Source organism: Electrona antarctica (assembly GCF_951216825.1).
Source record: "Electrona antarctica genome assembly, chromosome: 2".
NCBI classification, from domain to species: Eukaryota; Metazoa; Chordata; class Actinopteri; order Myctophiformes; family Myctophidae; genus Electrona; species Electrona antarctica.
This window is the reverse complement of record NC_136807.1, coordinates 1136842-1163057: the sequence shown is the minus strand read 5'-3', so window position 1 is coordinate 1163057 and position 26216 is coordinate 1136842. Positions and strand designations below refer to the sequence as shown.

Genomic DNA, 26216 nt, shown 5'->3' with positions numbered 1-26216 from the left:
GTGGCTTAACACTGCTCTTATAAATCACTTAAAGGGAACCTCAAGGTTTTGAATATCATTTGCGTATTTGTCTCGGGCAGATACTTACTGCATCAATCATGACCTCTGAACCTATCTAGATTTTATCCAGAGGAGCTGTATGTGACAAAGCAATAAATGTCTGAATGAGTTGGACTAGACATCCAACAGACTTATCGCTGTCAGCTCTCTAGTACAAGGTCGGTATAATGTCCGATTATTGAGCCCACAGAGCAGGTCATTGTCCACAGAATTCATAGCGAGCATGTGGGCGTATTTGCACAAAGACGCCATAACATACTGTACATAAAAAAATGTCTAACCCAGAGAGACGACGAGATTCATGTTAAATTTGATTATTGTTCATGACCAAACTACAACCTGGCTATGTCTTGTGACTCTTGTCATTGAGATATAATCCGAGCCACGCACAACCGCTCACATATAAAAGAGCATTTTCACTAGGTGAGGACAATCTCCCGTTTTGTGCCATGTATGAGAGGACAACTCTGGGCAATGTTTGGACACGATTCTCCAGACATTGTCTAGAATTGCTGAGAAAAAGGCTTTAGACTGCGGGGGAAAGCCTATTCGGTATTTAAGTCCGACATCATTTTGTAGTCCTACGTTACGTCCAGGTTCAAGTGGCACCAGCTCCCGTCCGCTTCTCACTGTAAATAGCAATATCTAAACGCGTGAATATTTTTTACAATGACATGATTTTTCAGAAAGGAAACCATTGAGGGTTAAAATAGTTTAAACCCTCAATGGCTTCCTTTCTGAAAAAGTCCCATATGGGTCTTAATGCTTCCAACTCGATTAGAATTATTAATGTTCTGTATATTTAGAATGTGTGCAGGGTTGAGTATGTTCAATCTAGTTTGCATTAATACGATCTTTAATGGAGGATTTACATTGTAGGCTCTACAGCGACGAACCAGCTCTAAAATAGGAGTATGAATCGCGCCTTAGTCTCAGATTTGGTCCGACGGAGGGACACAGTATAACTCTATGGGGACACAAAAGCGACACAAAAGTAGGACCCGGAAGTATCTCTGGAGGGGGCGCTCACGTCACGGCTAAAATACTGAATACCTGAATCTTGGTTAGCAGCTTGCAGGCAGCGTGTGGCCCCAGGTTACAAAGAATGCAAACAATGCAAAACATTCATTTGCAGGAAAGTGAAGGAAAGATTTCTGGTGTAGAAGAATGATATACTAAAAAATAAAAAAATGTCCCTATTACTGCAATACATGATACTTAGTTGACACATATCTGTAGCTACATTATTGAATCCCCCCCTAAGGCAATAGATCATACATTAACTTTAGGTCCTAACTCATGGTCAAACAGTCTACATAGTTCAAGTGGGCTCACAGAATGTCCAGAGCATTAGGATGTGGTCCAGAATGTCCAGAGCATTAGGATGTGGTCCAACGTGGTAGAAAAGAGAAGTTGGAAGTTCCTGTTCCCGTTGGCGCTGCTGCTGTGTTCAACAAAACAATAAAGGCTTTGTTTTCAAGGTTGTAAAATCCTTCCTCTCCTTGACCCGACTTAACTCTTTCTTTCCCAAGTCCGTATATATATACGTACGTCGGCGCTAGGTGGCGTCATATCCCAAGTCCGTATATATACGTACTACAACGTGGACTCCGTCTATATAATGGTTGATGCCTACGGAAGCCTTTAACATTGGTCCGGTTCCCATAGCAACGCCCCACCGTTCCAACTATGGGATTGCATATACTGTATATTCTCAGTGCACAGCAGTGGAAGGGAAGATTTTCAAACAGTCATAACTCTTCTTCTAAAATCTCTGTCCTTGGTGGGTTTTCTGCCATCCACATTTTGGTTTTAATTTGTGCCTTTGTACCGCGATGCTGGCGCCATGTTAAAGCTTCTGACGAGAGGTAAGGAGCTTGTGTGTGTTCCGAAGTGTGTAGCGAAGTGTGTGTGTGGGGGGGAGGGGCGGGCAAACACCGTCTATTCAAAGTGAACGTATGCGATGGGCCCTGGAGCTGGGGTTTATGCTAACCAGCTAGCAGCAATTATAGAGTTAATACTGCATCGATGCAACGCTATGAACGATTACGTGTAGCTGAAAGCAGTAGCAGACAGTAGCAGCAGCCTGTTTCTATTTCCCGGTCATCACGTGATGATGATGTCAATGTAAAGTGATTTCCTCGTCTTCGTCCTCTGCGGCCGTGTCCTCGCCCTCGTCTCCGTTCTGCCTCAGCAGCGGCAGCTCCAGCTCCAGCTCTGGGCTCTTACTGCTGATCTGTCTCAACGTGGGGCCCTTGTCTGAAAACACAGGAAAAAACGTCAGTCGCAACGTGGGGCCCTTGTCTGAAAACACAGGAAAACCATTATGTTTTTTTGTTTTGTTTTTTTGCGGCTTTCACCTTTATTTTATATTTTTTTATAGAGAGACAGACAGTAGGCTGACAGGAAATGGGGGAGTGACATGCAGTAATAAAGGCCGTCGGGATCGGGAGTCGAACCCTCGGCACACTGCCAGACTCGGAGCTACCGGCCAAGGTGCCTGGACCGCTGAGCCACGGCCCAGGGCAAAAACCATCACATAAAGATTGGAGATTAATGGGATGCCCTAAGACAGTTGTTCCCAAACCTTTTCATGTCAAGGACCCCCAAATTATACCCTGAGGAAGGCAACCTGCTGCCGAAACGTTGGTTTATTGGTTTATTACTAGCATCGTGACTACGAGCTGTGCGTCATCTTTTCTTTAGTCAAGGGACCCCCAAATTGACACTAATTAGCCCGAGGACCCCCATGTGAAAATGGTATGCCAGGGAGGGACCCCCATAAGAGAAGATTGTTACGGCTCTAGCAGTGATTCTCAACCCATTTAATTTCAAGGACCCCCAGTTTGACATGCATTAGTCTACGGACGCTGATTTAATGGCATTTCTATCTCTGGGACACCCAAATTATATTGTAAAATCAATGTTAATTTAACTCAGAGAGTGTACAAATGGAACCGTTAGGGTCCATTTGTACACTCTCTGAGTTACAGACCCATAAGGGTCCATTTGGTTCCAAACAATCATTTAGCTGGGGACCCCCTGGAACTCCCTCAAGGACCCCTGTTATTGATTTTCCAAAGCATACCGTGGCCTAGTGATGCACCGAATATTCAGCCGCAGAAAATATTCGGCAGAAAATGGCTAAAAATGCATTTTCGGCCTATTCGGTTTCGGCCCGAATAGGCAGAAAATATATCACTGAATAGTGTATGCAATTAATGCATTCAAAAGAGATGAATAAATGTTTTATGGACCCATAATAGCGATTATTATTTAAGTAAAGTTTTGCCATAACCATTTATTTTGCCATAAATCAGGTAGCTTTAAGGTACGGCCATGACAGCAATGGTAGGAAAAAAGATATATAATATTAATCATATTCAGAATATTCGGTTTCGGCCAAGAATTTCCTTTTCGGTGCATCCCTAGTGGCCTGGTTGATTTTTGTACAATACAAAAAGCAAATTTGCTTCAGATACGTAATCCAGCACACAAATCCCCCTTTCCCACTCACATGTAAGACAGTCAAATTGGCGTCCTGTGGGAAATTGGGAATATGCACTGATTTTATTTTCACAATCTCACAACTCCTTACCTCCTTACTGGTTACAGGTAATGTTTTACCACAGCTGGAATCGGGTAAAAAAGTGTCTTATTTATTCACAATACTGTCATGACGGTGCAAGAGCTCTCATTTCTATGAATAAACTGTTGTTCTATGAACAACATGCTTCATAAAAACAATGTTGGTTTAAGAGATGTGCTTGTGGTCAGACAGAATGGGACAGAGAGATGAAGTGTGTGCGTGTGTGTGTGTGTGTGCGCGTGCGTGTGCGCGTGCGTGTGTGCGATGGTAAGGTGGCCAAATGGAGCGAGACCATTGACAGAATGCATCAGGACTGATGGGGGTGTAACTAATAATACATTTCTATATGCAAGGAGTATCCAACTACGAGGCAAGTTGGCATTAGGCGTTTCGTCCTTTTATCATTCATTCATAAGAATACATATGTCTATTAGATTAGTTTTGTCTGTAGGTATGTGTGTATATCGGTGTCCTTTGTTCCGCTACGTGTCTGAGCTGAGCTGTCTGTCGTTTTTCTGTTTTGTCTTTGTCATAATATGATAACTTTCTTTTTTTTCCAATCATATTTCTTTTGATTTTTACATTTAATGTAAAAATCAAAAGAAATATGATTGAAAAAAAAAGAAAAGTTTTGTCTGAGCTGTTGGAAAAAAAGTAGAGACATCAGAGCTAGAGAAACGTCTAGCACCAATTGAGCAACAGAATAGCAGTCTTACTTTTGTTGTAGTAAGTCTTGATGCCGATGTGCACGGAGATGCCAGACAGGCACACTGCAAAACCCAGCCAGTTGAGACCAGTCATCCTGTCCCCCATGAACTGTGCTGCTAACAGCAGAGTACAGACCTCCTGTAGTGAGAAGGAAACCAGAGAAGGTAAGTCAAGTAGAATTAGGAGAGATCAATGTACAAAATAACAGGACCATATCACACTGCTGCTGATTTACATTTCAGTAATTTGTTGATGGTTATCATGCAAAAATTGCTGACAACCCATACTGACAGCAACAATTCACTTCTCTGTCAATTTCAACTGTTCTCCATGTTCAATTCGGGGCGGCGGTGGGCGGTGGCTCAGGGGTAGAGTGGCCGGATGGTAACCGCAAGGTTGCCAGTTCGAACCCTGTGGGCTCCCCCAGAGTTAGTGTCGAAGTGTCCTTGAGCAAGACTCTGAACCCCTAATTGCTCCTGATGTGCTGGTTGGTGCCTTGCATGGTTTCCACCACCATCGGTGTATGAATGTGTGTGTGAATGGGTGAATTGATGCACAATCTATGTAAAGCGCCTTGGATAAAGGCGCTATATAAATGCACCATTTGCCAACTCCCATGATGCATTTCAAGGGCAAGCACCAGCCTTGGCATGCCCATACAGTCTCTGCCTGGTCACCATTTATTTCATCAACCTGATTCTCATGTATGTTGCTAGTCAAGTCAAGGTTGCTACTTTGCGGTGAACAAGGACAACACACACAGATAGAAAGACAACATAAAGCACATCACCTTGAAGATCCCTGCTATGGAGAGAGTGAGGCTGGACGTTCGGGACACGAGCAGGAACTCTGAGAAGCCGAGTCCGAAGGCCAGCCCGCCACCGGCGCTCAGAGTGAGCAGCGAGGACATGAGAGGGGAGAGATGGGTGACACGGAACAGCTTCTCTGAACTGCTGAGGCTCAGCCCTGTGGCGGGAAGGGAAGACACACAGGGTGGAAATCAGGGACGTGCACACATAGACGTCAAAGGGGGCTTCAGCCCCTGCCCTTTTACCCCGTCTGTAAAACAAGTGCCCTCTCCAGACCACGATTTACTATGGCTAAAGAAATGCAAATGCCCTCCTCTCCTTTCCATGCCATGCCGGAAGGCACCATTCAGGAGAATTGCTGTTTTTTCCTCTAAGTCTCCTGAACTTGAACACAGCATTTTGCGTTGAACAAATTTGTTTAGAAATCCATGTCGTTACACCACATCTCCACTAGCTAAAGAGTGCAGGGTTGTGCCCCAAAAATAGTGTGAGTGAGAGTATATTTAATCGATTTCATGATGCAATGACTACACAACTCATGACGTTTTGTAGTGTATTGATATTTGTCTGTATTAGGGATGTGATTTAACGATTAATTCATTAATTGATAAGTTTTGATAACCTTATCGATCGATTAACCGGTTAGTTGATAAGCGGCGTTTAAAAAAATAATCAGATCTTAATTTCCCTCAATGTCTAATATCTAAAATCTACATTTTACTGATATACGGAAATAATTAAACAGGCATATTATATCCCTTAATCAAATATTCCATTTGAGATACAGGGCCAGGCAAAGGCATCTTTGTATGAGGAGTAAAATGTAAAATGTATTGGGGGAGCTGGGGGAGTGACATGCAGTAAAGGCTGTTGGGATCGGGGGGGCTTTTTAAAAAAACCTGCCCACATGTGCGTTCCTCGGCCATGCGTGCTCGCAAACAGCATTACATTCACAGAAAACCGCCCAATGATAGAACCACAGAATTTGCGATTATTGTTAATTGTTAAGTTGAATTGATTCATTTCTTGACGGCGATTAATCGATGAACTATTAACATCCCTAGTCTGTATAGTTATGTATTGCTTTTGTGTTGTTTTGCCATGTTGTTTTAGTGTTTTTTTTATGTTGAGGACAACAATGGAAAATGATCCGAAAGGCTTTCTTGCGTTTATGATCCTCAGTGATGGCTGACTTGTATGTCGGAATTAAGCAGCTCTGTGCTTCTATCACTACAATAAAATCAATCAAATAAAATCAAAATAAAAGACCTGTATCTCACAAGAAGCTAAAGATTGATCAAATGCAGCCAAAGTGTGTCTGATCTCACCTTCGTTGAACAAGAAGAGAGGGAAGAGGCCCAAGAACATGAGAGGCTGTAGATGGTACATGGTGTCTATGGGGTTCTGGAGGCCTGGATGGAGGGAATAGAACAGAACATGAGAGGCTGTAGATGGTACATGGTGTCTATGGGGTTCTGGAGGCCTGGATGGAGGGAATAGAACAGAACATGAGAGGCTGTAGATGGTACATGGTGTCTATGGGGTTCTGGAGGCCTGGATGGAGGGAATGGAACAGAACATGAGAGGCTGTAGATGGTACATGGTGTCTATGGGGTTCTGGAGGCCTGGATGGAGGGAATGGAACAGAACATGAGAGGCTGTAGATGGTACATGGTGTCTATGGGGTTCTGGAGGCCTGGATGGAGGGAATAGAACAGAACATGAGAGGCTGTAGATGGTACATGGTGTCTATGGGGTTCTGGAGGCCTGGATGGAGGGAATAGAACAGAACATGAGAGGCTGTAGATGGTACATGGTGTCTATGGGGTTCTGGAGGCCTGGATGGAGGGAATGGAACAGAACATGAGAGGCTGTAGATGGTACATGGTGTCTATGGGGTTCTGGAGGCCTGGATGGAGGGAATAGAACAGAACATGAGAGGCTGTAGATGGTACATGGTGTCTATGGGGTTCTGGAGGCCTGGATGGAGGGAATAGAACAGAACATGAGAGGCTGTAGATGGTACATGGTGTCTATGGGGTTCTGGAGGCCTGGATGGAGGGAATAGAACAGAACATGAGAGGCTGTAGATGGTACATGGTGTCTATGGGGTTCTGGAGGCCTGGATGGAGGGAATAGAACAGAACATGAGAGGCTGTAGATGGTACATGGTGTCTATGGGGTTCTGGAGGCCTGGATGGAGGGAATAGAACAGAACATGAGAGGCTGTAGATGGTACATGGTGTCTATGGGGTTCTGGAGGCCTGGATGGAGGGAATGGAACAGAACATGAGAGGCTGTAGATGGTACATGGTGTCTATGGGGTTCTGGAGGCCTGGATGGAGGGAATGGAACGGGGGTCAAAATAGGCAGTGGTGGAAAGTAACTAAGTGCTTTTACTTAACCCATTTTGACCTGAGATCAGATTCTATAAATGTCTTCTACATCCTGACAGTTTTCTGAAAAAGCTATGTTTCTATGTCAGTCGATTTTTCAAAAATAGCAGACCTACAAGCTCGTAGCGCGCCACCGAGTGGCGCGCTATGAGCTTGTAGATCTGCTATTTTTCAATAGCTAAAGCATAACATAATGCTAACACCAAAAGGGGTTCCCACCCAAAATGGGTTAAGTACAGTACTTAAGTACAATTTTGAGGTATTTGTACTTTACTTGAGTATTTCCAATTTCCAATACTTTTTACTTCTACTCCACTACATCTCGAAGCCAAAATTTGTACTTTTACTTCACTACAATTATTTGAAAACTTTAGTTACTAGTTACTTTGGCGATTTTAATTTTGATTAGAAAACATACATTAACCACTATACATAACCATATACATTTCGGCCATTTGAAAATGGTCGATCTACAAGCTCACAATGCGTCGCGTTGCGACGCATTGTGAGCTTGTAGATCGGCTATTTTCAATAGATTTTCTACACATTTTGAATTTGTGAAATGGGACATTCTGCAATATGAACACTTTTACTTTTAGTACTATAAGTACATTTTGATGTCGATACTTTTGTACTTTCACTCAAGTACATTTTCAATTCCGTACTTTTACTTGTAACGAAGTAGTTCTAAAATTGCAGTATTGGTACTTTTACTTAAGTAAAACAATTGAGTACTTTTTCCCCACCACTGCTGATTTGCTGCGCTCCAGGTCTGAAATGTCACTTCGCAAGTCAAGTGACATTTCATTTCCGCGGAAGGAACGCAGCCAATCAGGCTGGAATGGAACGCAGGCTAGGAAATAGTTTGAGTGAGAGAGAGAGAAAGAAGACAATACCATTTCTGTTCCCTTCGCTCAATCTGGGGATAATAGTTTTATAACTAAGGCCTCACTCAGACCTTTACTGCATTGCTGTATGCTTGTTGGATGAATGTTGTGTAGTGTCATGGCCGCCCCAATGCATTTCCAATGGGAGTCACATGGTTTGACACAACATTTGTGTTGTATGAGGGGGAGGGGCGCAGTCGAAACACAGCCGAAAGCCATACAACAGCTTGTAGTCCAAAATGTGGACTACAAACCATGTGACTTCCATTGGAAATGCATTGGGGCGGCCATGACACTACACAACATTCATCCAACAAGCATACAGCAATGCAGTAAAGGTCTGAGTGAGGCCTAGGAAATAGGATGAGAGAGAGAGAGAAAGACAATGCCATGTCTGTTCCCTTCGTTCAATCTGGGGATAATAGTTTTATAACTAAGCCTATAACTCATGGCATGCTGTGGTGACTAATACAACAGAGAACATCAATGCGTTGCAATGGGGAGGTTTTGAATTCAACCACTCAAGGGAAATTATGTTTCTAATGTTCTGTGAATGTTATACAGCAAAATATTCCAATCTGAACTAGTACATGTAAAATATTCTTTTACCCTTCGAGGCCCCTTACACACATTGCCGATGCCGATTATACAAGTGAGCATTGACTCGTCTCTACCAGTGTTGTTTTTGGCAGAAAATTTCTATTTTAGTTTTAGTCGTAGTCTCTTGAAACCATAATTTAGTTTTAGTCACCTGGAATGTTTTAGTGTTAGTCTAGTCTAGTAGTCGACTAAATATCATAAGATTTTTGTCGACTAAATCTACAGTTAATTTAGTTAATTAGACTAAAATGTATTTTGGCGGACCTTGATGCCGTCGTAATGGCTGATATTACACTTGCTGAAAATAGCTGATTTACAAGCTCACAAGCGAGCTTGTAGATCTGCTATTTTCAGCATGCAACCAAGTGCAAAAATGACTTATACTGGATCTCTTGTCCACTAGTCCCTTCCTAACATTTTAGTCTAGTTTTTATTTGTTGACAAGAAAATCGACAGTATATTTAGTCATAGTTTTAGTCACCATAGCTTAAGTTTTCATTTAGTTTCCATTTAGTTTTCGTCAGTGAAAAAAGGTACTATACGCAACAAAGGTTTTTCGTCATAGTTTTAGTCAATGAAAACAATTAACACTGGTCTCTACTGACCTAGTTCTGCTTTCTGCATGAGGATCTGCGTGAGGGTCCAACGGATCCCTCCTATGAAGGAGGCCAGCAGCACCATGATGAAACCCTCCAGGTTGAACTGGGTCGACTCGAAGGTGAACATGAACAGGCCACTGGCGATCAACAACACCACCACGATCAGGAATGGATTCTAGTGGGGCAGAGAAGAGGAGGTGAACATGAACAGGCCACTGGCGATCAACAACACCACCACAATCAGGAATGGATTCTAGTGGGGCAGAGAAGAGGAGGTGAACATGAACAGGCCACTGGCGATCAACAACACCACCACAATCAGGAATGGGTTCTAGTGGGGCAGAGAAGAGGAGGTGAACATGAACAGGCCACTGGCGATCAACAACACCACCACAATCAGGAATGGATTCTAGTGGGGCAGAGAAGAGGAGGTGAACATGAACAGGCCACTGGCGATCAACAACACCACCACAATCAGGAATGGATTCTAGTGGGGCAGAGAAGAGGAGGTGAACATGAACAGGCCACTGGCGATCAACAACACCACCACAATCAGGAATGGGTTCTAGTGGGGCAGAGAAGAGGAGGTGAACATGAACAGGCCACTGGCGATCAACAACACCACCACAATCAGGAATGGGTTCTAGTGGGGGGTTGGAGACAGAGAAGAGGAGGTGAACATGAACAGGCCACTGGCGATCAACAACACCACCACAATCAGGAATGGATTCTAGTGGGGCGTGGAGGCAGAGAAGAGGAGGGGAGGATGAAGAGAGAAAATAAAGATTAGGGGATGTTTTGAATAGCATCTTTTTTGCAATTGACAAAAGCACATCTGAACCATTTGCAAACTTCCACAGTAGATTTTCAGAGAGCAGGAAACAAGTTGTAACCCAGCTGATGCATTTCACTCAAACGTTGCCAAGAGTCAAGCGAGCGGATTTGCATAAAATAATTAATTTGAACAGGTATGTTTCTCAAAAGGGAAAACCTGATTGGTTCATCTGTATTTGTGCTCAGAGAACTTGTTCGGTTTGGGTTTGAAGTACAGTATGCTTTATACATCATCCCACTGAACACACAACCATGTGTGGTGGTGATGTTGAAGTCATGCAACCGTGGTGTAGTTGGTTGTGGTGTAAATTGTGTTTGAATTTAGCTTTGAGCGTTTGCATTTACATTTAGAAAAATAATACTAGCAGGGTTAATTTTTTAAGATTATTTTGCTGAACAAAACATGTAAGTATAATGAACTTGTATGTTCCACAATATTTTCACCAATAATAAAAAATCTGATTTATTTTGTGATGGGAAACAGCGATGCAAACCCCCTCCTTCCGCCTAAAAAATACACCTGTTGCGCTTTTGTGGGGTGGTTAGGGGTTAATCCTCTTATCCACAAATGTTTTCTCATTTCCAAAATCTTTGGAATTGGTATTTTTGCCTATAATTACATGCCCAGAATTGGGACACCTTTCTCAGGGACACTTAAAGAGGTGACACAAAGCCTGGAAGAGTCGAGGATCGAACACATATTCAATCAAATATAATGTGATTTATTAGGGGGTTGGTCACTCACTGGCTCCTCCAGTTTGAAGACGAGGGAGAAGAAGAGGATGAAGAGCACAGCTGTAGACTTGGTCATGGTGTACCTTCAGTCACAAAACAAAAAGAGCATGTACGTTATAGTAATAAATTAATTGCATTTTTATAGCGCTTTTCCAAGTGCTCAAAGCGCTTTACAATGGTTCATTCATTCATACATTGGGAGGTGAAGCGGTGAACAGTCGACGCCAGCGTCCTCACTTCCCACATTCACACACCGATGGTGGCGAGCTCACACCGACCGACTCATTGGAGGCAATGTAGGGTTCAGTGTCTTGCCCAAGGACACTTTGACATGTGGACAGGAGGAGCCAGGATTCGAACCGCCGACCCAGGGATCATTGGACGACCTGCTCTACCTCCTGAGCCACAGCCGCGCTAGTATTGTATATCAATCAGAAACACCAATAAACACTGTTCACAAATCAATTTGTCTTAGTCCATAATTTATTCTGACCCCTCCCCGAAAAGGCCTAGCTGTCCTGACCCCTAATCCATAATTCATACATTATGGATAATTAGTGTGGACTTAGACTGTTATTCATCTCAGCTGCTCAAATGTCACCCAAAAATGTGCATATGCACACCGCACATGCGCAGACAAGGACATTATGGGTTGCGAGCAAGATCTCAAGTGTCGGACATGATTTTCTGCTACAAGCATCGTCTTATCTTGTCAAATCCTCTCTTCTTTTAGCTGTAAATCCCATGTGTACTAGTTAAGGTGTCTACTGTGTAATAATTCAAGTAGATACAAACTTACAAACTGATAGTGATGAAAAGAAAGCTCCAGTTGGAAAGTCCGATATCCAGTGCAGTGGCCATGGCTGGATAAGAGGAACACAACATGATAAACTGATCACACAGCATGAACACACACACACACACACACACACACACACACACACACACACACACACACACACACACACACACACACACACACACACACACACACACACACACACACACAGACCTACTGTTTCAACACACCGTTTATACTGAAGGGAACTGCATTTGAAGAACGAGCCTATGCTTTGACTGAGGTACAAATGAAGGGGTTTATCATATTTAGTTTTTTTTAATTAACCACATGAACTCTAGCCCACCTATTATGTGCATATCATAATAGGCGAAACATTTCAGCAAAAATGTACGAACTTAATACATGATCTACAAGCTCAAAACATTTAAGCTCTCAAAGTGTTGCACTTGCAACACATTGAGAGCTTAAATGGCTATTTAATATAAAGGGAAAAGGAGGGTGCCAAGTATAGACCCCGGTCAACTTAAGTATACAGATAACAACTGGACAGATAGACAGATAGATAGACAGACAGATACATTTTGCAAAAACTCTAGCACGACAGCCAGTCAGCCACATGCAAATGTGACATAATGTTGGTCTGTCAGTGTATGGACTTTAGTCAACGTCTTTGCGTACTGAAGAGCAGTTAGTCAATGAACATGATAAGAGCGGACTAATGTTGCTTCAGCCCTTTTGCTCCACCTCTGTCAATACTTTGTCCAGGTCCAATTCAACTCAAACTCTACATACTGCAGGTGACTGGTCTCCCATTATGTTTTCCCTCAACAACAAATTAGCTCTACAAGCAACAACAGCTAGTAGTTTAATTAATTTAGACCCGAGGACGATTCTACAAATGTCTTTATGAATCCTGACAGTTTTCTGAAAAACCTATGTCAGTGGTTCTCAAGGACCCCCAAATATATATGTAATTGGCCGCCGACCCCCATCTGACAATGTTGTTTCAGGGACCTTCCAGAAGCAAAGATTTGAGTTACAAATCTGAAATCTGAAAGAATATATTGAAAGGTTTGTGCCACATTTTCACGATCTTTCAAAAATAGCAGATCTACAAGCTACGAGCTGGTAGATCTGCTATTTTCAACAGCTAAAGTATAACATAATGCTTAACACCAAAACAGGGTTTCCGCCCAGAATGGGTTAACTGCATGCTTGCGAACTTTGGCCAATTAATGTTCGCCTATTATGCCGTGCCCGGAATAGGGACGCTAGCGTTCATGTGGTCGAGTTTGTAATGAATTAATTGCATTTTTATAGCACTTTTCCAAGTGCGCTTTACAATCATGGATCATACAATGGATCATTGGATCCAATGTAGGGTTCAGTGTCTTGCCCAAGGACACTTCGACATGTGGACAGGAGGAGCCGGGATTCGAACCGCCGACCCAGGGATCATTGGACGACCTGCTCTACCTCCTGAGCCACAGCCGCCCTGAGTTTCATGAGGTTGTCATGACGTGCCGTCCACCTCACCTCACCTCACCTGTGGGCGCCACCTTGTACATGTACACCTTCCAGCTGAGGACGACACGGGGCTTCCCCGTCCAGCACTGCATGCAGTGCCGCGTCAGCGTGGAGAGGCAGAAGATGATGGTGAGGTGAACCAGGGTCATGAAGAGAGGGTAGTGGAAACCCTGAGGAAGGCAGAAAATGATTTATTCAGACCGAATAGCCCTATTGATTGATTGATTGATTGAAGTTTTTATTAACAGTTTGCAGAATTACAGTACATTTCAAGCACAACTCAATACAAAAAATGTTAACTGTGAGTGGACGACACCATAAAGCATTACACTTGTTTACAAGAAGGTCCACCGTTTTCAATTCATCATAACATTTAGAAACAAATATACACTTCTATACAGTATAGCCAAAAACAGGAAATCATCATAAAGGCAGTAAAAAGGGGGAAAAAACATATACAGTGAGGGGAAAAAGGGGGTCAGGATTCAGATTTTACGGGTGCCAGTTTCGAATTGCAGCCGTCCGTAGGTGCCCTTTGAGAGCGGTTTTGAAGGAGTCTAGGGATTCACATGTCTTAATGACATGTTGGTAGGTCACACAGTAAACAATAGAGGGTATGCACGTGACATCATCACCAAACCCGGAAGTTATGCAGGAACTGAGTGGCAAAAAACTACTTTCTGGCCTTCACAGCCCATACATCCAAACAGAAAGATCCTATCTGATTGCATTAAACAACATTAAACAATGTTAAACTCACTTTGCATGTTTCTTTGCCACTCGATGGGCCATTCACTTTAAGCATGCGCATACCCTCTATACAAATAAAAGATCTGGGGCTTCCTGATCATCTAAACAAGCACTTTCATCTCACCTTCATCAGCCATTTGTTATAGAAGGTGATGCCTATGGAGAAGACATAGTAGAAGAGGACCAGGCTGATGGTGCGCAGCGTCCGGCACAGGGACTGCACAGGACACGCCATGACCCAGGACTGCCTGGTTCAGCTGTCTAGTGTCTACACCAGACAGCTGATGATGCACAAACAAACAAGGATGTCTTCATTTCCATACAAGATGGGACACTCCCAGCTACCACTCATATTGTTTACTCAGGAGCTGCAATGGAAAGGAGAAGTGGAAATGAGAATAACAGTCAATTATGTTAGTTTCATTTATTGTCCACGGGTGAAAATTTGTCTTCGGTCTCAACAACAGTACAAAACAAACAGCTACAACAACACTTACACAATTATTTTCATGGCAAAAATGCAGGACAACACAGTGGCAAATCTAGCGAGAAATGGTATCATTTAGTGCCTTAATGGCATTAGGAATGAAGGATTTTTTAAAGATCTAATCTTACGTTATCTTTTGGTACTCTGTACCGTCTAGTTCGAGCTCCCTGCAGACTTGAGAGGGGTACGTATACTGTCTATGCTATGCATCTGTAACTCTCAGAGTGAACTAAAGGAACCCAATGGACCCTTTACTGGTCCATTCATTGGGTTAGGTAGATGAAGGGAAAGAGAGGTTCTTTCACTCAAACAAGTTGAACAATTAAACATGGCATTTCTTATCAAAGGGATAGGGTGGGTCAATAATATTAAATGTGAATAATTAATGTTACGTTAGCTCACTGATTTTGACACATTTAGCCCTGTTTGATTGATTGATTGATTGAAGTATGTATTAACAGTTTGCAGAATAGAATTACAGTACATTTCAAGCACAACTCAATACAAAAACTGTTAACTGTGAGTGGACGACACCATAAAGCATTACACTTGTTTCCAAGAGGGTCCACCTTATGTTCAATTCATCATATGAATCATCCTGATTGATTGATTCATTGATTGATTGCATTTATTAACAGTTTGCAGAATTACAGTACATTTCAAGCACAACTCAATAAAACAAACTGTTAACTGTGAGTGCAGGCGACACCATAAAGCATTACACTTGTTTACAATATAGGGTCCACCATTTTCAATTCATCAAATAACTTATTAATCAAATAACCTGTTCATTTAGACTCTCATGCAGAGTTTAAGGCGCCGTCAGATCGATGAACAACATGAACTCAGTAACTCACCATATGGTCGTTGCCGTTGGACGTTGGAACTTTCCACAGCAGCAGGTTCCGTTATCATCTCGGCTAACTTTTGCCCCATAAACGTTGCCAGTCCTGTTGACATCAGCTTTGTGCATGCAGCAAATATCCACTGTGTATGAGCTTAGTACAGTACAGTACACTAGTACTGTCTGGTTAATTAGCGGTTTCACCTACTTATGAATCATTATATGGTCATGATGAACAAACAATAGATCCTTAAAGACACTGCCTGAGCCACGTTCATCTTCCAACTGACAGACTAACTGACTATTTAACTGACACTAATACCAGCCCCCAGAACCTGGTTCTGTTTACTGATCAAGGACTCTGATCCGGTCTAGAGACCGCCTACTGTATCCGGTAAGGTGCATTCATTTATGCACACGCAATGACAGTTTTCTGTATCCGCTCCAGAGCGGATCTGCAATCTGCAAAGTGAAATGTGCCAAATGATCCCACGTACACCACCAATGATCTCGCGATATTTGGAAATTATTATATAGGTGCTATTGTTTCGTTTGTACTTGTACTAGTGTACACTCCGGTGTATTGATTATCATGTCACTAACATAAAATAAAAATTACTTCCACTAAAAAGTCACGTGTCAAAAGTGTGAAATAACTTTCATAAGGTGATTATTTGCTGCATAAATATGCGCTACTGGAGAAACAGTAAGAAACAACAGTATAATAATTATCCACTAGGTGGCGTGATTTCCATTTTGTTTTCCTGCGATATGAACAGTGCAGGAATTGAAGAGAAGATGTGAAATATCTGAAGAATATATGATTAATTATTATATGATTCAGTGATCCTGATATTACATATAATAGTTAACTATTATATGTATTATATAATATATATAACTATTATAAGCGTTAATATAATTCATTATGAAACTTTTCATGACATGAAATGCAGCTCAAAGTGCTTTACAGAGCACTGGAGAGAAAAAAGACAATAAACGCATGGCATAAAACATTAAAATAATAGCAGTAATGCAATACAGTGAGGATTCGGACATGAATAACAAGGAATTTAAAAGATCAATTAAAAGCAAGAGTGTATAAGTAGGTCTTGAGCTGTGATAATAATAATAATAATGTAATAAATAGTGTAATAATGATAGTGAACAAAGTAATATGCAGGGAATCATACGACATACTCCAGTACAGTAGGCGGCGCTATGCACTCACAAGCAGCGATTGAAACCCGCCATAAAAACCTAAAGAAGAAGAAAAATAACGGAAACGGAAGTGGGTCGCAAGGCTGAAAGAAAACAACGAAACTACAGAAGCGCTTGTTTTGTTGTTTAATTTCCAGACTGAGAACCTTTCGCTTATAAAGGTAAAGTTAACTACTGTGTTTTATACTATGTATTTGGAGTGTTTGTTTTTGTACTATCAATGCACATAATAGTGCATTCATGCACTATTAATTACGACGTAGGAAATCGACTGTGCGTTTGTGTACATGTGTTTGTCTCGCAAAAACGCTCGACCGACGGAACCGATCAGCGCCAACTAACTTTCTTACGCAGAGCACACGCATCATTCCCTCCATGTGTTTTATACTTTATTAATCCAACTTGGATTATTTGCTAATGGGAGTCCATTTCGATGGATTGGGTCAGTGAGTCCAAACAAAGGGACCCCCATTGGAAACACGCCACAGCACAGCAGGCTTTCTGTGGATAAATCCGTTTAGCAGACCCGTGCATTCTACTCTATTTACTATATTTCACATCTTCTCTTGTTTCCTGCGCTGTTCATATAAATCATATCGCAGGAAAGAAACTGGAAATTAGACTGTGCTTGTACATGTATGCAAACTGCTGATACAGTATTCATTCAGTCAATGAGTTCGGACGGGAGCATGCCTATGTTCCCCAGGTTCTATGTTCCCCACCATGCAAAAAAAGGTTCTTTGTTCCCCACTTAGAATATAAACCTAAACCAGAAACCTAACCTAGTAATTATAATAAGACTAGAAGTATTTTAGCAGCTTTGTGCCCTCCCGAGGCTAACCGAAACCGTGCCCAAATTTGGACTAGTCATCATACGTCAATATAACGTCATAGATGACTGACGTCACATTTTTATGTGTGTGTAGGTATATATATATATATATGTTCTAATGATTCTGACCTGTGACCTCCCGAGGCTAACCGAAACCGTGCCCAAATTTGGACTCGGTCACACGTCATAAAAACCTCAGATGACTGACGTCATATTGTGTGTGTATATATAATATATAAGTTCTATGTATTTAATTCTCCCAAGACGATGGCCGAGGTGGAAGACGAGGGGGACTACGACGAGGACCTGGACGACGGTGGCGGCCTGGACGCGTCGGGCCACGGAAAGAGGAAGAGGCTCTTCTCCAAGGAGCTCCGCTGCATGATGTACGGCTTCGGGGACGACCAGAACCCCTACACGGAGTCCGTGGACATCCTGGAGGACCTGGTGATCGAGTTCGTCACGGAGATGACCCACAAGGCCATGTCCATCGGCCGCCAGGGCCGCGTGCAGGTGGAGGACATCGTCTTCCTCATCCGCAAGGACCCCAGGAAGTTCGCCCGAGTGAAGGACCTGCTGACGATGAACGAGGAGCTGAAGAGGGCGAGGAAGGCCTTCGATGAAGCCAACTATGGCTCTTGAACCAAAAGACAACCTTTTTTTATTTTATTCTCTTGATTTCTATGATATACACACACAGTAATAATAATTTGTGTTAATTTGACAGAGCTAAATGGGTTAAAAATTTTAACCCATTTAGACCTGAGGACGATTCTACAAATGCTGTCTAAATCCTGACGTTTTTTTGAAAAACCCATGTCGTTCTCAAACATTTTCATGTCAAGGACCCCCAAAATATATGTAATAATTGGCCGCCGACCCCCATCTGAAAATATGTTGTTCCAGGGACGCCCCCCCCAGAAGCAAAGATTTGAGTTGAAAACGCTCTGAAAGAATATATATTCAAAGATTTGTGCCACATGTTCACGATTTTCTTCAAAGAATAGCAGATCTACAAGCTCGTAGCGGCTATGAGCTTGTAGATCTGCTATTTTTCAATAGCTAAAGTATAACATAATGCGTAAAACACCAAAAGGGGTTCCCGTCCAGAATGGGTTAAAATGGATAAATTAATGCACCAGGGCTTCTTTTTTTTTTGCTGTTCACGTGTTTTCAATGTGGAGAAATGAATTTCATGTTAGCCTGTTTGTTGACCCAATTGTTTTGTCACATACAGCCTATCCCATAAATGTTAATATTTGTAATAAGTATAGGTAACTCTTATTTGCTTTGCATTATGAATCCATTGATATGACAGAGTGACACACCACCATATTATGTGTCAGTAATTGGAATAAAGAAACAGGCACCGTGGTCAGTGTGTCTCAGTATGAGCAGCGGTAGTTACCCCTGGGTGCACCGTGGTTAATGTGTCTCAGTATGAGCAGCGGGAGTTACCCCTGGGTGTTAGTTACCCCTGGGTGTTAGTTACCCCTGGGTGTTAGTTACCCCTGGGTGTTAGTTACCCCTGGGTGTTAGTTACCCCTGGGTGCTGCAATGCGCTTCTGGCGCTTGTGATGTTAATTTCATGCAATATAGAATTAATGAGAAATGGTATGAATCCATTAAAATATTTTTTTTACCCATTTAGGACTGAGGTCGATTCTTAAAAAATCACACCCGTGTGAACTGAGTGGTGTAAGGTTTTATATAGCATGATCAGCTGTGGTCTGACGTAATGTCTGACGTAATGAAATAAGGTAAGGTATTATGTAGCCTGATCAGCTCTGATCTGACGTAATGAAATCACACCCGGATGTGATTTCACAACTGGCTTTTTCTGTGCAGAGAAAATGACCATGGTTGCTACGGTCATCCAGTTCACCCGGGTGTGATTTAATTACGTCAGAAATTATTTTGAACATAGCAACCATGCTCATTTTTTTCTGCACACAAAAGCCAGTTGTAGGAGTGGTTTACACCACTCAACCAGTTGTAGGAGTGGTTTACACCACTCAAAAAAAACGTCTTCTAAATCCTGACCTAAGTTTTCTGAAAAAGTTCAAATATTTATAATTTATTATTACTAAAATCACACCTGTGAAGTGTTGATTGATTGATTGATTGAAGAATTTATTAACAGTTTGCAGAATTACAGTACATTTCAAGCACAAACTCAATACAAAGGCTGTTAACTGTGAGTGGACGACCCAATTAAGCATTACACTTGTTTCCAATAGGGTCCACCATGTTCAAATCATCAAAACATTTAGAGACGTACAAATAGACACTTCTATAGACAGAACAGGAATTCATCATACATCACCATACAGCATGTCTTTTCGGCCAACACTCATAATTGTCCATTGTCAAATGGACAAATGGGACAAATATTGGGTTACATACACCAAAAGCTGGAGTTGATGCTGCTATAGGGTGTAACAAAATCTCCTGGAGAGGGCGTCAACATATGTGTCACGTGGTAGCGGCCGCCATACTTGCTGGCTTGTCTGGTTTGTTTACATTGAGCGACCATCAGGTGTGCTTGTATACGTTCTTTTTTTAAACTGACCTCACAATGGTGCAGACTTGCTCAGTAAATAAGTGCCACAGCAGGTCGCGTCAAGGAAATGAGCCAGAAAACGGAATTCGATTTTCAGCTTTCCAGCATGGAGACAGTATCAAGGAACCCAGATTGACGAGTTTACAAAAAGACGTAGAATGGCTTGGATCGGCGCACGGGCGCAGAGACATAACGTTCAACAAAGTATCTAAGCACAGCCGTGTTTGTTCACAACATTTTCCTTGTCCTTGTAATGTATTTGGGCCCGACGTTCTTTCTATCCATCCTGGTGTTGGTTCACTATGTTGTCGCCAAGAACGAGCTCAATATTTACAAAAACATACCACCGTCACTCCATTCTGAGTGATGCGGGCTAGAATTTAATGCCCACGAGGGGGCCGTCCCTAGCTTTTTAGACGCCGCCCCCCTCTTGGTGACGTACACGTTGGCACACGCTATATACTGTACATGGCAAGGAGAACCCTGTCCTGAAGGGTCAAGACACCAAAAGGTGTTCCCGTCCTGAACCCATGTAGGCCTGAGGACCATTCTACAAATGTCTTCTAAATCATGACAGTTTTCTGAAAAGCCCCATGTTTCTGTGTCAGTCGTTCTCAAACATTTTCTGTAATTGGCCGCCGACCCCCATCTGAAAATGTTCTTCCAGGGACCCCCCCCCCCCCCCCCCCAGAAGCAAATATTTGAGTTAAAAACGCTCGCTCTGAGTCTGAAAGAATATATATTCAAAGATTTGCAACACATTTTCACGATTTTTTCCAAAAGAGCAGACCTACAAGCTCGTAGCGCGGCACTCTGTGCCGTGCTATGAGCTTGTAGATCTGCTCTTTTTCAATAGCCAAAGTGTAACAACATGCTTAAAACACCAAAAGGGGTTCCTGTCCTAATTTTTGGTTAAACCACCATCCACTGTGTTACTTAATCAGTATCGGTGTCATACCTTACCATGTATCCCCAGGCCTCTCTCTAGCCTTTTAACAGTACTTATTTTATTTTAAATCTGATATAATTGAGGATTCAGAGATTGTATATGCTGTTCTCGACACACCCTGTAACAACATCATACATGTCTCATGGCTCGGTGTCAATGATCGTCCGGTCATGAGCATCTGATAGTGATATTCACCCATTTAGGCCTCAAGGACATGAAATATATTTGGCCACTGACCCCCATCTGAAAATATGTTGTTTCAGGAACCTCTCAGAAGCAAAGATTTGAGTTCAAAACGTTCACTCTGAAAGAATATACATTCAAAGATTTGAGCCACATTTTCAAGATCTTTCAAAAATAGCAGATCTACAAGCTCGTAGCGCGGCACTCGGTGCCACGCTACAAGCTTGTAGATCTGCTATTTTTCAATAGCTAAAGTGTAACAATATGCTTAAAACACCAAAAGGGGTTACCGCCCAGTATGGGTTAAAATACACTTGCGTTGTCAAAACAAAGACAAAGATTATTGTGGGTCAAACAAAATGAAAAAATAAGAAACAAACATTTTATTGATTATTCCTCAAAACAAAAATCTGAATACAGACCATAAATATGTCAGACCAACTACAAAGTCATGTGTTTATTAATTTATTTATCGGCTCAATCAAATGTACTTTGTTTTTGTATACAGTTAAATGGTTGTATGTATACTATTGATTATTCATTGGTCTACGCAGCTGATAACAGGCTGCAAATCTATCTAGACTACATCTAGAGTAGAGGTTTACCGGCGGTGTTTACGAGTAGGGGTCACCTATGCCAATGCGCCACAGTGGTGTGTGTGTGTGTGTGTGTGTGTGTCTGTGCAGTGAAGTTCCTCATCCCAGTCTCGCTGTCCTGTCACGGGGAACAGTTTCAGGGCAGTGTCGATGAGCCGTACTGTGCACACTGACGCAAGCAAGCTGGAGAAAAGTAAGGCCAGCTCAAGAGTGATCTAGTAAGAGAGTGGACAACACTAGCGTTGACTCCCATTGTAACAATGGAAGTGCTCATTCTATCTCAATGGGATAGTTCCAAATGTTTGGAACTATAGCCCATACATAGCACCCCGCTTTGCGGCGAGATCAAAGCGTGTCGCCCCCCCACTCTCTTACTAGATTACTCCGGGCCAGCTATAGACCCCCACCAGGTTGCCCTGTAGCTGTCTGCTGGGGACAGAGGACACAGTGAACCAGGTGGACAAGTGAAGAGGAGGAGGAGGACCTGGAGGAGGGAGGTAGGTAGGGGGGGGGGGGCGTTTGGTTGGGGTCAGGTACACGGTGGACAGAGGGGTAGGGGAAGAGCAGCCCTAGCCTGTCTGTTGGGGATGGAGGCAGTAGAACCAGTAGGGGGGAGTGTTTGGTTGTTTGGGGCGTCAGGTCGACAGAGGGATAGGGGGAGGAGGAATGTCCATGAGTCTCTGTGGGTTTACTGCACGTTCTCCATCATCTTGAGGAATTCTGGACAGATAAACAAGAGGGAACAGAGTATAAATACTGAGGTGTGGAAAGAGGTGGTGGCAATAAAAATGTGTATTTTTGTTGCATGATGAGCACATTCATCATCGTTAACATGAATGAACTGAACACAGGTGAGGAGGCCTGGCCTACCGTCAAAGTCCAGCATGCCGTCAGAGTTCTTGTCTCCGTCCCTCAACAGCTCGTCAATCTCGTCCTCTGTGATGGCCTCTCCGGTGCTGCGGATGATCTGGGCGAACTCCTCTCTGTCAATCATGCCGTCTCCGTTCCTGCGTTCATTAACACCCAGGGTTAAACAAAAGAGAAAGAAAGAAGAACAGATTTGTATGACATGTTTGTTTAATATAACACCCAGGAAAGCAAGGAAAACATTAGGCCGATAAATGAAACTTATTTTCGCAAGAAGAATTACGTCACACGTACTTGTCGAACACACGGAAGCATTCCGCCAAATCCTCTTCAGACTTGCCGGCCTGGTCCTCCTTTAGGAGCCTCACCATCATGACCAAGAACTCCTCGAAGTCGATGGAACCGCTGCCTGAGGTCCAAAACAAGTCACATCATTCATTGTCCAACTGTTCTGTTCGTATACAACAGGTAAAGAAAACAAACGCAGCCTGCGGCCTGACGCAAGTGCCGCATGAGTCCACTGTCCTTGTGCGTAAATTGCGTAATTGCGCACCAGTTTTCAATAGACGTTTAGGAAATTATCGACTTTTTATAATTTGATGACAATCTATCCAGGTGCTCACCGTCCTCATCGACCTCCTCGATGATCTCATCCAACTCCTCTCTTGACGGGGTCTGGCCCAACATCTTCATCACGGTACCCAACTCGGCTGTGCTGATGTCTCCGCCGCCGTCAGTGTCGAACATGTCGAAGGCAGCCTTGAACTCTGGAGGAGAAACGGATCAAAATTCCGTATGATGATGAATATCAGGGCATTGTGATCGTGGTAGAACATGTACTGTATGTAAGTATGGACCAGTTTACAAGGCTTGTCTAGGCCTCAACTCACCGGCGAGCATCTCCTCGCTCAGGTAGGAGCGGGCCTCTTGTTGTGAGTCAGTCTGTAAAAACAGGACATTGTTGGCACTTCATTTTCAAGAAGATGGGCCCATTTTACGCACATCTAGGCCTACGCTTATTCCCGTCAAACCCTTAATTGTCATTTTTTTGTATTGTATTATTGATAGCCTTACTTAGCCTACATTGCACGTGCCATAATTAGTGGCAAAACACAATTAGCCTACTAAACAATTGATGTTGTCACTTGTGTCACTGATCATTATCTTAGCCATGTTGTTAATAGGCAGCCTTGCATCATGGATTCGATTATTTTCGTTGTAATATATTCAATATATTACAAAGAAAATAATCGAGATGCATTTCCTGGAGGCTATAGTGGTCAATATATTATATTGACCACTATAGCCCCCAGGAAATGCATCTGTTCTTCTAGGCCTACTTGTGGAGCCTGGTGAAAATTAGCCATGGCTATTTCAGGCTCAACACGTTAGGCTCACTGTATAAGGCAATGGGGATATGCAATCCCATGGAATTTGTCGCGTCAGCAGAATCCGCACCCTGGACCCGCGTCTTGCCACCTGATTCTCCCCATGGGCACTAATTTAGTCCCCACTCAGCACTGAGTATTAATTAACTTATTGAGACAATTTAGACAAGGATTAACTTGAGCTCTACACTAAAGAATAGAACAACCACTGAATGTAGGCTGTTATTTTTCCAAGGCTCTTAATTACCACAAATCATTAAAGATAAATTATACTATTTATTAAACTAGGCTAAAGTTGATAGTGTCACCACCTATAGCAAATGTTATAGCTTTCTATAAATTCACGATAATCCTTCAAGGGACAAAACATGCACTATCAGGCAAGGTTATACATTTATCATTTGAATTTCTCATGCATTTATTATTATATAATATAAAATAAAACCATTAAACAACAAGTTGTAGGCTATAAATAAATAAATGTTAACTTGAGTGTTGGTTGATCATAGCATGCTTGGAAATATTTGTTCCACAATTGTTTAGGATATCTTACCATGTTTGCGGATTAGTTTATTTTCCCCCAAATATCCACAGGAAAAAAAAGCCCAAAGGAGTTGATCAATCCGTGTGAACCCCGACAGAGAGACTAGACGCCAAGTGACATTTCACACACACTTTAAACAAGTGAGTCCTAAGCCCCGCCCCCTGGAGCATCACAGGCCTCCAGAATTAGAACCCTGAACTTTTAGGGGTTCTGGCTGCCAACTGAGCAGCCAATCACAATGTGGCGTGGAGTGGACATGTCTGCTCATGTCAGTGGCATCAGAAAATGTAGTAAAAGTAGGCTATAGTAAAACTACTTTTAGGAGAAAATCTAGTTAACCCATAGATCGATTCTACAAATGTCTTCTAAATCATGACAGCTTTGTGAAAAACCCTCATGTTTGGTGCAGGACCCCAAAAATGATCTGTATTCGGCCCGTCGACCCCCATCTCAAAATATGTTGTTCTAGGGACCCCCCCCCATGAAGCAAAGATTTTAGTTAAAAATGTTTGCTCTGAAAGAATATATATTCCAAATGTGCGGCACATTTTCACGATTAAAAAAAATTAAAATAGCAGATCTACAAGCTCGTAGCGCGGCACTCGGTGCCGCGCTATGAGCTTGTAGATCTGCTATTTTTCAATAGCTAAAGTATAACATAATGCTTAAAACACCAAGAGGGGTTCCCGTCCAGTAAATGTAAAAAGGTACAGTCTTTACAATAAGGGGCCACCACAGAATGGGTTGGGCACACAGTTGATTGAGCGTCTCAGTGCAACATTCATAATATGAGCTATAGACTACTTTCATTTGAGAGCATAATTATGCTTTGTTAAATCATTATGATGTCATTTCCAGGTGCGTGGTGTTGCTGGAATGTGCGAGATAAAAATAAATCAGGGACGCGCACACATAGACATCAAAGGGGGCTACAGCCCCTGCCCTTTTACCCGTCTGTGAAACAACTGCCCTCTCCAGACCACGAATGTAGCTTTTACTACATGGTGAAAGAAATGCAAATGCCCTCCTCTCCTTTCCATGCCATGCCGGAAGGAAGGCAGCATTCAGGAGAATTGCTTTTTTTCCCCCGAAGTCTCCTGAACTTGAACACAGCATTTTGCGTTGAACAAATTTGTTTAGAAATCCATGTCGTTACACAGCATCTCCAGTAGATAAAGAGTGCCGGGTTGCGCCCCGAAAATAGCAGATCTACAAGCTCTCAACGCGTCGCAGCGTGACACGTTGAGAGCTTGTAGATCAGCTATTTTCGCTATTTTTGTCCCTGAAATAAATGGTTCCTGCAGTCCTTTGAGTATGATGAGAAATGGTCACGAGATCGTCTCATACATGGTGGTCTTTGATTGATTGATTGATTGAAGAATGTATTAACAGTTTGCAGAATTACAGTACATTTCAAGCACAAACTCAATACAAAGGCTGTTAACT

General features: G+C 42.5%; 3 protein-coding genes across 5 annotated transcripts; 1 reads left to right on the top strand and 2 right to left on the bottom strand.

Moving 5' to 3' along the window:
- Positions 1–796: 796 nt before the first annotated feature.
- Positions 797–15904, bottom strand: LOC306916660 (solute carrier family 35 member C2-like). Of its 2 annotated transcripts, none has more exons than XM_079494645.1 (10): positions 15641–15904; positions 14421–14664; positions 13556–13716; positions 12017–12080; positions 11228–11300; positions 9655–9823; positions 6495–6578; positions 5148–5323; positions 4366–4495; positions 797–2319 (listed from the first exon to the last, which is right to left on the bottom strand). In XM_079494645.1, the coding sequence occupies exons 2-10, from the start codon at positions 14529–14531 to the stop codon at positions 2286–2288; spliced, it is 1002 nt and encodes a 333-aa protein (XP_079350771.1). In that variant the 5' UTR covers positions 14532–14664; positions 15641–15904; the 3' UTR covers positions 797–2285. The 2 variants fall into 2 exon arrangements, with proteins under 2 accessions (XP_079350771.1, XP_079350770.1); XM_079494644.1 differs by having other exon boundaries at positions 13566–13716.
- Positions 15905–16867: 963 nt separating this feature from the next.
- On the top strand, positions 16868–19323 carry taf13 (TATA-box binding protein associated factor 13). 2 transcript variants are annotated; one of them, XR_013791965.1, is made up of 3 exons: positions 16868–17009; positions 17945–18662; positions 18717–19323. XR_013791965.1 is itself a non-coding variant. In XM_079524969.1 (2 exons), the coding sequence occupies exon 2, from the start codon at positions 17948–17950 to the stop codon at positions 18320–18322; it is 375 nt and encodes a 124-aa protein (XP_079381095.1). In that variant the 5' UTR covers positions 16868–17009; positions 17945–17947; the 3' UTR covers positions 18323–19323. The 2 variants fall into 2 exon arrangements, 1 of the variants encoding a protein (XP_079381095.1); XM_079524969.1 differs by having other exon boundaries at positions 17945–19323.
- A 3172-nt stretch (positions 19324–22495) lies between these two features.
- On the bottom strand, positions 22496–24896 carry LOC306916692 (troponin C, skeletal muscle-like). Its single transcript, XM_079494684.1, has 6 exons — positions 24780–24896; positions 23729–23780; positions 23462–23605; positions 23133–23247; positions 22842–22978; positions 22496–22691 (listed from the first exon to the last, which is right to left on the bottom strand). Exons 1-6 carry the CDS (start codon positions 24780–24782, stop codon positions 22660–22662), a joined length of 483 nt encoding a protein of 160 aa, XP_079350810.1. The 5' UTR covers positions 24783–24896; the 3' UTR covers positions 22496–22659.
- Between the last annotated feature and the right edge of the window lie 1320 nt (positions 24897–26216).